Source organism: Phacochoerus africanus, chromosome 14, assembly GCF_016906955.1.
Source record: "Phacochoerus africanus isolate WHEZ1 chromosome 14, ROS_Pafr_v1, whole genome shotgun sequence".
Taxonomy (NCBI): Eukaryota; Metazoa; Chordata; class Mammalia; order Artiodactyla; family Suidae; genus Phacochoerus; species Phacochoerus africanus.
Genome location: NC_062557.1, coordinates 17,977,138 through 17,989,154, shown reverse-complemented (window position 1 = coordinate 17,989,154; position 12,017 = coordinate 17,977,138). Strand labels below are relative to the sequence as shown.

Below are 12,017 nucleotides of genomic sequence, written 5' to 3'. Positions count from 1 at the left end.
AAAGGAAACTAAGATGAGACACAGCCATCATCTTTGGAGGGATGAGCAGCCTCCCGCTACCCCAAAGCCAGGGCAAGGTGGGGGATGAGAGAGAGAGGAAAAATACACTCATGTACTTAATAAACACTAACCCATGGCAGTATGTCTTCCTAGACTCAACAAGACTTGACGCATATTGAAAATTAGCTTCTGTGACAAACTTCATCCTGATCCCCCTTCCTTTTGAAAGTAGAAAGTGGTGATCTTACGATGGAATTCATAAACAGACTCTGGAGTGTCCGTTTACACTGCACTAACTAGTCTTCAAAAGATTTTGTGTGGTTTGGTGCAAGTCAGAATAAATTCTGATTGAATCCACAACATCATTTACATACAGGCTTCCCTTTTTTAATTTTTAAAGGATACATTTCATGCTTGTGATGGATAAGCCTATGGACTGTTTTTAAACTATTCTAACTCCATTTTTTTCCTTATATAGGAATCCTGTAAATTAGAATTACATTTTTAGAAAGCATGCATGTAATGTATCTATGCAGTTTGCCTTAAAAAGATAGGAGGGTAGGAGTTCCCGTCATGGTGCAGTGGTTAATGAATCCGACTAGGAACCATGAGGTTTCGGGTTCAATCCCTGCCCTTGCTCAGTGGGTTAAGGATCCAGTGTTGCCATGAGCTGTGGTGTAGCTCACAGATGCAGCTTGGATCTGGCGTGGCTGTGGCTGTGGCTTAGGCCAGTGGCTACAGCTCCAATTAGACCCCTAGCCTGGGAACCTCCATATGCTGCAGGAGCGGCCCTAAAAAAAGGCAAAAAGGCAAAAAGACAAAAAAAAAAGATAGAGGTATTAATTTTAAATCTTCTAGGAAATAGGAGTTCCGGTCGTGGCGCAGTGGTTAATGAATCCGACTAGGAACCATGAGGTTGCAGGTTCAATCCCTGCCCTTGCTCAGTGGGTTAAGGATCCGGCATTGCCGTGAGCTGTGGTGTAGGTCGCAGACGCGGCTCGGATCCCGAGTTGCTGTGGCTCTGGCGTAGGCCGGTGGCTACAGCTCCGTTTCGACCCCTAGCCTGGGAACCTCCATATGCCACGGGAGCGACCCAAGAAATGGCAAAAAAGATAAAAAAAAAAAAATCTTCTAGGAAATAGAAAAACCTAGATGTCAAAGCCAGTATTCCTTTGGATTATGAAACAAACAATGATCTAATCACAATATTTCCTTTTATGTTAAAGTGTTATAACATGTATAAAACAAGCAGGGAATGTAAGCTTATTATCGGAAGAATATGTACTCTATAAAAGTTACAGAAGATGAGCACAGTGGTATTGTTTCCATATATTTATAATACCCAAGTACATTCTAATTATCAGTTCATCAGAAGAATTTTTTAATAACCTGTTTTTCCATTTTATTATAGTCATTGTAGAAAACTTGAAAAATGCATAAATGTATAAAACAGAAAAAATACTGATATCGCAAACCAGAAGTAACCATCATGAACAGCTTTTCCCCTGTGTATGCCTATATGTATATGATATACCTTTTCATACAATTGAGATCATACAGTTTTATAACTAGTTTGTTTTTTCCACTGCAGAATTGCCACATTTTCCTATGGCATTAAAAATATTTCAAAAATATAATTTCAATGACTGTAGAATATTCCACTTAATGGACACAATTCAGTTTAACCATTCCCGTCTCGTTGACTACTTAGACTATGTCTAATTTTCACTATTATAAATAATGTTGCAAAAAAATTTATGTACATAAAACTTTGTCCGTATAATTGATTATTAACTTAGGATGCATTCCCGTGAAGGATTTTTTTTTTGTCTTTTTTCTTTTGCTATTTCTTGGGCCGCTCCTGCGACACATGGAGGTTCCCAGGCTAGGGGTCGAATCGGAGCCGTAGCCACCGGCCTACACCAGAGCCACAGCAACGCAGGATCCGAGCCGCGTCTGCAACCTACACCACAGCTCACGGCAACGCCGGATCGTTAACCCACTAAGCAAGGGCAGGGACCGAACCCACAACCTCATGGTTCCTAGTCGGATTCGTTAACCACTGCGCCACGACGGGAACTCCGGATTTTTTTTTAAAATGTGATCTTTGTATGCTCTTACCTTTTATAAAAGGGGATTTCCTGCTTTTGCGCTGCATGGGTGGTAACTGTGAGAAAAGCCAATTAAATTACCTTTTTTACAAAGGAAATGCAGTGGTTACTCTAAGAGAGTGACTTTTGTATCACAAGATAGATGAGAAACAGTCAGCTGTCACAAATTGCCAGGATACCCTAACTAATAGGTCTAGCAATTCCAAATTTCACTTGAGAGCTGGATTATCCAGCTCTCATTAGCCACAACTGTAATGTAGAATTGAAGAAAATGGAAAGAAATCAAACCTACCGAGTGAATAAATGATCATCTTCATATTAAATATCTGAGGACCCTTCTGTAGCAAATGGGTTGAGTGTGTCAGTACAAGACCTGATACCTGGTTCTCGAGGGTCATCCCCATAGATGCTGCCATATTAGATGATACCTGTTTAACAGTTCAGTAAACTTACTAATTTGTTGTAAGAAGTAAGCAATAAAGTCACAGTCACGAAGCAGGCATGGGAAAGTCAGGAGAGTGTTTAAGAGAGAGCTGTCCGGAAGGAGAATGGCTATCCAGGAAGGAGGAAGGCAGCACGTGGTCACCATTTGAGCAAAGGGCAAGCTCAACAAGTGCCCCAAATGGAAAGAGTCTGGGGAACCAGCTGGCAGAAAAGTGATTGCACAGACTTTGTACAAAATACAGAGCATTTTATAGTGGAAAGGAAAGAAATGAACTTGGACCTTTACTCATGTGCATTAATTCTGAAGGAGATATGAACTATTTGAAAATTAAAAACATACTCATTGGACCTTAATAAATCATTCTCAATCAGCGCCTAAAAAAGAAAAAAAAAAATTAGCTTCCCGGACGCTATATGGGAAATGACCACAATCCTTTGACATGTCTTCACAAGTTTTAAACACGCAAATTAAAGTATAACTCATTAAAGCCATCAACGGTCTAGTATGAAATCCATAAAAAGCTAGTCTCTGGGAGTTGCCATTGTGACTAAGCAGTTAATGAACCTGACTAGGAGCAATGAAGATGCAGGTTCGATCCCTGGCCTCTCTCAGCGGGTTAAGGATCCAAAGTTGCACGAGCAGTGGTGTGGGTCGCAGAAGCGCCTCGGATCCCGAGTTGCTGTGGCTGTGGTGTAGGCCAACAGCTGTAGCTCCAATTCGACCCCTAGCCTGGGAACGTCCGTATGCCGCAGGTGCGGCCATAAAAACAAAGACAAAACAAAACAAGCTAGTTTCGTTAGTGCCTGGCGTCATTTCTCCACCCTCCCCGCTACTACTTTCCCCACCTCAGTAGATCAGGCCCTAAGCCTCCCCATTACCTACTTGTGAACCTCACTGTCAGCTTTAGCCGTCCTGGTTACTATGGTGGGGAGTATCCCCGCCTGTCAAAAATAGTTGGTTTTGGAGGAATTACTTGGATCCTGGTACTGTTTCAAACCAATAATTACATATTTTATTGTTCATTTCATCATCCATTGTATTCATTGTACATACGCATTTGTTCATTGTATCCATTATTTGTGGATGTCTCTGCATCTTCAGCTGGTTTGCAAACACCTCATGAAGAGTAGTTCTGTTTTATCATCCTTCTTTTAGTACCTAGCACACTCCCCCTCTATGAGGTACTCAAATATATGTGGACTTAATAATGAAGGTTTTTTTTTTTTTGGCTTTTTAGGGCCACACCCACAGCACATAGAAGTTCCCAGGCTAGGGGTCGAATCAGAGCTACAGCTGCCAGCCTACGCCAGAGCCACAGCAACTCAGGATCCAAGCCACTTCTGCAACCTACACCACAGCTCACAGCAATACCAGATCCCTGACCCACTGGGCGAGGCCAGGGATCAAACCTGCATCCTCATGGATACTAGTTGGATACTCTTCCACTGTGTGCCACAATGGGAACTCCAATAATGAAGAAATTAACACACTCTTTGCACAAGGAAGGCTTTAATAATTCCAAAAATATAGAAACTTCTTCATTGTGGTCTTTTTGGTTTGTAAATGGCAGCCAGGGGCCAGGGGCCTGAGCTTGGATGGGAACAAGGAGGAAGCCCTAGAAAACCACTTATTTCTGGGGCTCTGGTCAGTTTTATTTGTAAATGGGAAGGGAAGAAAATAACAGGAAGTGGAGGCAAGAGGAAGAAGAAATGAAGAATTCCCAAGTGAGGAGAGGAGTTCTGGAACGACTCCACCACAGGCCTCTGCCCCCTTTCTCATCCCAAGTGGCACCCTGTCATCCAGTAGGAGAGTGGCCGGCCTGCACAGTGCAACCTCCACTTTACCCTGTGGAGAGAAAGAAGGTTGGTTCTTGCTTCCTACTTAGTAGCTGCTTCTTCACACCCATGGCCCAGCGATCAGTGAGTCTACCAGGCAGAGCAACGCGCAGAATCCCCTTCATTCCCCGCTCTCTAATCTGCGCTCCTGTGGCCCCTCTGATTCTTCCTTTATTTTCTTTTTCTTGCTTTTCTTTTTAGGGCCGCACCTGCGGCATATGGAAGTTCCAGGGCGATGGGTCAAATCAGAGCTGCAGAGCTGCAGCTGCCAGCCTACGCCCACAGACACAGCAAACCTGGATCCAGGCTGCGTCCGCAACCTAGGTCACAGCTCATGGCAACACAGGATCCTTAACCCATGGAGCAAGGCCAGGGATTGAACCCACATCCTCATGGATCTAGTCGGGTTCTTAACCTGCCAAGCCACAACGGGAACTCCCTGATTCTTCCTTTAAATTTCCTTTATCCATGGCGGTTGCCCTCCTCCCCCATACAGTGTGTGTCCACATTTTCAAATCCCCAACTCCTTCTGAAGGCAGAGAGCACTGTCTTACGAGACTGAGAATTACTCTAAAAAAATTAAAATAAAAAATATCCCAGCTTCCAGCATCGACTTTCTGTCCAGAAAGCATCAGCCCTAATAGTCGTCAATGTCCCTTTTTTGCACGGTGTTTTTCTGGGAGGTACTTAACTCCTCCCAGTCTCAGTTTCCCGTAGAGGCGGCCATGTCTATTATTTATATACACGTTGAAGCTCAGAAAAGGTAAACAACCATCCCAACAGCCACCCTTGGGAAACTGACAGGCGGGGTGTCTGCCCAGCTGATGAGCCACACGCTTGCTATAGAAGTTGTTGCTGCTGATCGTGGAGAGAAAGGCCTCCAGGCAGCCATGTTTATATTGTTTAATTGCTCCCATGCCTGTGGCTAATTGAACGCAGCCGGTACATGGGGTCCAGGCTGAGCCCATTAAATTCTCTGTCCCGGGCACTTGGACTGGGACTGAGCCTCGCCAGGCTCTATGGTTGCTTAGCATGTTAGATCCATGGATTCAGGGCAGACATTGTCATGGGGACTGTAGAGCAGAGAAAGCTGGTCTTCAGAGGGAGTAGTGAAGCCAATGCACCAAGGAAAGCAGAAACCTGCCAGGGAAAGCTGCTTCCCTCCTCTTCCTTGGGCCCATTTGCACCCCTTCTGAGGGCTCAGAAGGACACCTTGTCCTCTCAGAATAAACCACCCTCGGCTAGCTCAAATCGTTCTGTTATTCCAAAGAAGAGAGTCCGGTTTAACACCATGGCAGAGAAAGAGCCAGATTCCAGGTCTTCCAAGTCAGAGTTCCAAGCCCTGCCACCATCCTACATTTTTCTAGAATGCAGACAGTCTAGGCCTGGCCTCCTGTCACTCTCTCCATCACCTTGTCTTTCTTAAGGCTCTAACCACTAACTTAGTCCCACCGTGTCCCCCTCACCAGTTCTTCATCCCTCCTGCTCCAGACACAATCTTTTTTGCACAGTTGATGATTGAGAGAAGATTGGGGCTCAGCAGTTCTGAAAGGGAGAAAGAGGATACTCATGAGAACACAGAGAACCGTCCCAAAGGCTGGCTCACCCCGCACAGGCGCATGCCACCCAGAGGCTGAGAACTTCCAGAGGAGGCAGGGTCTCCCTCCCAGCGGCTGCCGGAGGTGAAGGGTAGCTGAGGGTGGGAGCAGGGGGGCAGAAAGCAGAGATCCAGGCCTCTTTACTGCCATACTTCCTAGCCAGAGTACACGGTGGTTCGTCCAAGTGTGGAGGTTTCTAGGGAAAGGAAACGCCAAAACAGGCAGCCCAGAGACCAAGGGGAAGTCCTGCCTAAGGAGGAAGGCTCTTCAGGTGAAGCACCCAGAGCCATTAGTCAGGGTGCAAAGGAGGAGATGAGGGACAGAGCCCTGGCCCTGGAGCCTCCTGGATTAGCTCTGAGACTGGGATTTTGCGCTTGGCCTTTGCTCAGACCGTTAGCCAAAGACAGTATACCTTGGCGGTGAGAGCCGAATCCTCAGAGCCTTCAGCAGTTTGGCATTCAGCACTGGTTCTAGGAGCCTGTTTGCTCATCTGTAAAGTGGGTCATACTAGTTTCTATTGCGTGGTAAGTTGGGTGAAATGACCTCTGCATATAAAGTGCTGGGTATAGAATACGCCTGAAATATGTACTGGCTCCTGTCGCTGCTCTGCTGCCACTGACTGCAGAGCCTTTCTGGGCACTGCGAGCACACCACACAGCCTCCTGTGGTGGTTGGGACATGAGTCAGACCCTCTGTTCAATAAAGGGATTCCCTGGTTCCTCGCCACCCACGGGGCCCCAGCCAGACCTTCACATTCTACTTGGCAAATGTTCTCCGTGTGACTCCGGTAATCGTTGCACCAGTAGTGGCTGTTGATCTGGAAGATGCCATAGTCAAAGCTGCCGTCTGTATTTTCATTTACCTTTGTTATATTGAAATCACTTTCCACGAAAGCCAGGCACAGCCCTTAGGACAGGGAGAAGACGGCTTTTAGAAGGGACCAAGCTGAGGGAGAAGGGAGACGGAGGAGAAAGGGAGACAGGAATCAGAAGAGAGGAACAAGACCTAAGAGGCTAGATGGGGCGAGTGGGCTAGAAACACCCACTAGCTTCTCCTCTCATCCCCAGGCCGTCCACCCACCCAACCATTCATTGTCTCTCTGTCCATCCATGCTTTCCGCACTTTGTGATCCCCTACTGTACGCCAGAAACGGTGCAAAGCCCAGTGAGGGACGCTTAGCTGGGTCAAAAGCAGATGCTGCCTTCAAGGTGCCTTTAGTACAGGAATGAAGATATGGACCTAAAAAGCCCACGAAGCAAGGTGAAGGGAGAGAGTGCTGTCAGACAGAGGTGCACACATTCTGGCCCAAAAGGAGAAAGGTCTGCCACGGAGAAGGATGAAGCCTTTACACTCGCTGGTCCCTTTGCCTGGAATGCTCTTCCCCCAGATGTTTGGGGGACCAAATCCTTTACTCCACTCGGCTCTGCTCAATGTCCCCTCCTTAGAGAGGCCTTCCCCTTCTAGAATATGGTCATCCATGGCTCTCCCTGTTTTATCCTTCTGCACAGCATTTCTCACCACCAGGAAGCACTTCCCACATCTGCGTGCCTGGCTCTTGCTGTCCCTTCAACTAGGATGGGGCTGTATGGATGTCTGTATCCCCAGTGCCTAAACCAGTTCCTGGAACAGAAGTGCTCAGTTCACAATCATTGAATGAGGAGTTCCCATCGTGGCTCAGTGGTTAATGAATCTGACCAGCATCCATGAAGAGGCAGATTCAATCCCTGGCCTCGATCAGTGGGTTAAGGATCCAGCGTTACCATGAGCTGTGGCATAGGTCGCAGATGTGGCTAGGATCTGGCGTTGCTGTGGCTGTGGCCTAGGCTGGCAGCTACAGCTCCAGATTCAGCCCCTAGCCTGGGAATCTCCATATGCTGTGGGTGTGGCCCTAAAAAGAAAAACAAACAAAAAACCACTGGCTGAATGAGCAGGGAGGTGGGGGAAAGGCTTCTTGGAGAGGGCTGCTTTTGGAACCTGACTTTGAACAACCAATGAGAGAAAAAGAAGGATGGCCCCTGAGGGCATGGCTGGGGGGGGAGGAGGAGCAAGGGAGGGCGGGCTGAGGAAATCCACTCACAGTCGCTCAGGGAGTAGCCCTCAAAGCCATCCAGGTCCTCCTGGTGCAGCACCTTGGCCAGGTCACAGCGGTTGATGAGGCTGGCTTGACTGACAGCAACCAGGCAGCTGACCAAGGAGATGAGCAGCGGGCAGGTCATGCTCGGAGGTGGGAGATGCAGTGGAGGGCGGGCCGGGGAGGGTCTGCGGGGCCTGGGGCCTCACAGGTGGCCACGAGCTCTTTTCTGAGGGCCTGAGAAATCTGGAGAGAGCAGCCAAGGGTCCTTGCTTACTCACTGCTCCCCGCCTGGCTGCTTCCAGTCTCTTTCCTCTCATGTGTTATTTTAGAATACTTTTGTTGTTGCAGACAATGTTAAATATTTACCAAAAAAAAAAAAAAAAGTATCATGAGCCTCTACACACCCATTGCCCAGATTCAGCAGCGGAAAACCAAGACCAGGAGTTCCCGCTGGGGCGCAGCGGGTTTTCACTTCGTTTAGGTTCTGCTCACCAAGCGCTTTCCTTGCCCCTTTTCCCCCTCCACCTCCACTCTCCAAACTTCTGGTGGATTAATTAAGCTTTCTGTGTTCCCTTTGTTTTTTCTGTTGGTTTAAAAGATATCTATATTGTGTCTTTATACCTTTAAGGTACCTCAACATTTTATGATGCATACTTAAATATACTTTTTCTAATAAAATCAACAAATTATTCTGTGAAAAAAACCAGAGAAGAAAAAGAAAAGATTCCCACTGCAGTGGTTCGGGTCACTGCAGAGGTGCAAGTCCGATCCCCAGCCCAGCACAGTGGGTCAAAGGATCCGGTGTTGCTGTAGCTGTGGCTTGGATTCAGTTTCTGGCCTGGGAACTTCCATAGGCTGAAGGTGTGGAAAACAAACAAACAAAACCACCAATCTCATCTCCACCCCCTTTTAGCTCTTCTCACTGTTGTGATGGGCACCCAGCCAGGGGGAGCCTTTGGGTATGGGGGCAGGGGAATGAGGATGGTAAGGGAGGTTGATGAGAACTGTACTTCAGCAGTATTTGAGTATGTGCTTTCAGAAGAAGGGATAAGCCACTGGACAGTGATCTTCCCCAACCCCGAACTCCCACACGTGTCTTGTGACTTTCCTGAAGGGCATACCCTGCCTTGAGCTATTCATAGGGGATTGGGTGTATGGAGGTTCCCAGGCTAGAGGTTGAATCCGAGCAGCGGCTGCCAGCCTACCCCACAGCCACAGCAACTTAGGATCTCAGCCGCATGTGCAACCTACACCACAACCCACAGCAATGCTGGAAACTTAGTCCACTGAACAAGGCCAGGAACTGAACACACATCCTCATGGATACTAGTTGGGTTCATTACCACTGGGCCACAGTGGGAACTCCCACACGTTCTATCATTTTTTTCCACTCAAAGGTGCAAGACATAAAGCGAGTAAGAGTAATTTAGTTGTAGAAATAACCTTCACTTTCACACTGTGTGTGTGTCTGTGTGTGTGTGTCTGTGTGTCTGTGTGTATGTGTGTAGGAAGAGTGAAGAACAGGGACTCTGGACTCACACTGCCTGATTTCAAAGGCTGGGCTGCTGTGTAACCTTGGGCAACATACTAAACCTCCCTAGGTCTCCTTTGTAATAGGAAGATGTGCTCATACCTATTTAATAGAGTTATTGTGATGATTAAAGGACATAACAAATGCTCAGACCTTGGTATCACATTCCGCGCCTCCGAATGGGAACCAGAAGTCCTGGGAAAATGGCCAATTCCCGGGCTGGAGTAGGAAGAGATCCTAAGATAAGTCTCAATTATCTTGTGCCAGAAAGTAAGGAAATGCTCAAAGTATGGATTGGGGCATGTCAAATGGACACGAGAGCCAGCTAAAGGGGCACCTGCTGGCCAAATCTGGAACAGCTTTTTATCTGGTAACAGCTTTACTGAGATAGAATTCATGACATATAATTCACCTACTATACAATTAATTCATTTAAAGTGTAGACTTTTTCACAGAACTATGCAACTCTCACCATGGTCAACATGAGAACATTTTCATCAACCCCAAAAGAAATTACACCTCCATCAGATCTCCATGAGCAGCCACTTCCTATTGCACCTCTCTCCAGCCTCTGGCAACCTCTAAGCTACTTTCTTTGTCTTTTTTCTTTTTGTCTGTCTTTTTTTGTTTGTTTGTTTGTTTTGCTGTTTAGGGCTGCACTTTGGCCTATGGAAGTTCCCAGGCTAGGGGTCAAATCAGAGTTAGAGCTGCTGGCCTACACCACAGCCACAGCAACGCAGGATCCAAGCTGCGTCTTCGACCTACACCACAGTTCATGGCAACGCCGTGAGCGTAACAATACGTGGAGACACCAGACAGTATTTTGACCTTGTAACCAAAATTAACACCTCTAAATAGGGACAGAGAGCTTATGCCACTCCAGATGTGATACCCTGAGAAGGACACACATCACTTAGGTAGTATTCTGGCCAGGAATGCGTAACCTGTATCTAATCTTGAGGAAACATCAGACAAAGCCAAACTGAGGGGAAATCTATAGAATAACTGGCCTCTATTCTTCAAAAGGGTCAATGCAATGAAAGCAAAGAATGAGGCTATTTTTATCACTAGGGTGTGTGTGTGTGTGTGTGTGTGTGTGTGTGTGTGTGTGTGTTTCCCCTCAGACTAGGTGAGAGTTCCTGCTGTGGTGTGTGAGTTAAGGATCCAGAGTTGCTGCAGGTGCAGCTCAGATTCAGTCCTGGCCCGGGAGCTTCCACATGCTGTGGGTGCAGAAACTAAGTGTATGTCCCTGAGGGTTCCTCCAAGCACGGCAGCTTCTGCTTGGACAAGACGGCTCCCCTGATGCCGGTCTCCTAGACTCACGGCCATAGCAGCCCAAACTTGCGAGCAATCTTTTGCTTCTCTCTCCCACCCTAGAGCTGCCAGATTCACCAATAAAATTACAGGATGCCCACTTACATTAGTATTTCAGACAAACAACAAATAATTTTTTAGCGTTAAGTAGATCTCGTGAAACCTTATTCTGCCCTGACTCAGTAGGTTCCTTCACAGACAGGTGTCACGGAGCCCCAGAAAGCAGGGAGTTTGGTCTCTGCCCTCGAGGTGCCCTGTCAGGGTTCCCTGAGAAAGACAGTGGTTCGGCAGGTGCAGCCACCTCCCTTCCCAAAGCTTACCTCTCTCCTAGCCCTCTCTGACCCCAGGTCCCAGCTGGCCCAGGGTTTTCCCGAGGATGCTGTAGTAGAACAAGGCCGTTTGGGGGGGAACATCCGCCTCCTCGTGGACTATTCTTTAGCCCCGCCCAGCTCACCATGCTCCATGTTCTAAAGAAGGTGGGTGTGCTGGGTCATCCCTGCCTTCTGGAACCCCAGTTCTGTGAGGTCATCACTCTCCTGGAAATACCCTGGACTTAACCATGTAAATTGGTTCAGTCTGGTTTTTTTTTTTTTTTTTTTTAATTGTTTTATTTTGAAGTTCCCATTGTGGCTCAGCGGTAAAGAACCTGACTCATATCCATGAGGATGCAGATTCCATCCTGGCCTCGCTCAGTGGGTTAAGGATCTGGTGTTGCCGTTGAGCTGTGGTGCAGGTTGCAAAGGCGGCTCAGATCCTGAGGCGCTGTGGCTCTGGCGTAGGCCGGCGGCTGCAGCTCTGCGTCAACCCCTAGCCTGGGAACTTCCATATGACACAGGGGCAGCCCTAAAAAGCAGTATATATATAGTTGATAGTTGATCAGATTGGCTTAGTCCTGAAGTAATTCTGCCAATTACTTCAGGCAGAAATTGTAGATGGGCCTGGAAGGACTGGCGACAGCTGTGATGCAGATCGCCGGGTAGGATGGGGTAGAGAGGGCTGACTGTTCTGTCTCTTACCTCCCGTCCCTTCGGGGAACAGAACCACCTTTGAGGGAATTCCTCCCCCCACGGGGCTTTAGTGGGACTGCCGCTCACAGGATCCTGCCCTCC

General features: G+C 47.5%; 1 protein-coding gene across 1 annotated transcript; it reads right to left on the bottom strand.

Moving 5' to 3' along the window:
• Positions 1–4,048: 4,048 nt before the first annotated feature.
• Positions 4,049–11,309, bottom strand: LYZL6 (lysozyme like 6). The gene is made up of 5 exons (XM_047759159.1): positions 11,229–11,309; positions 8,067–8,306; positions 6,737–6,895; positions 5,858–5,936; positions 4,049–4,401 (listed from the first exon to the last, which is right to left on the bottom strand). The coding sequence occupies exons 2-5, from the start codon at positions 8,203–8,205 to the stop codon at positions 4,332–4,334; spliced, it is 447 nt and encodes a 148-aa protein (XP_047615115.1). The 5' UTR covers positions 8,206–8,306; positions 11,229–11,309; the 3' UTR covers positions 4,049–4,331.
• Positions 11,310–12,017: the final 708 nt, after the last annotated feature.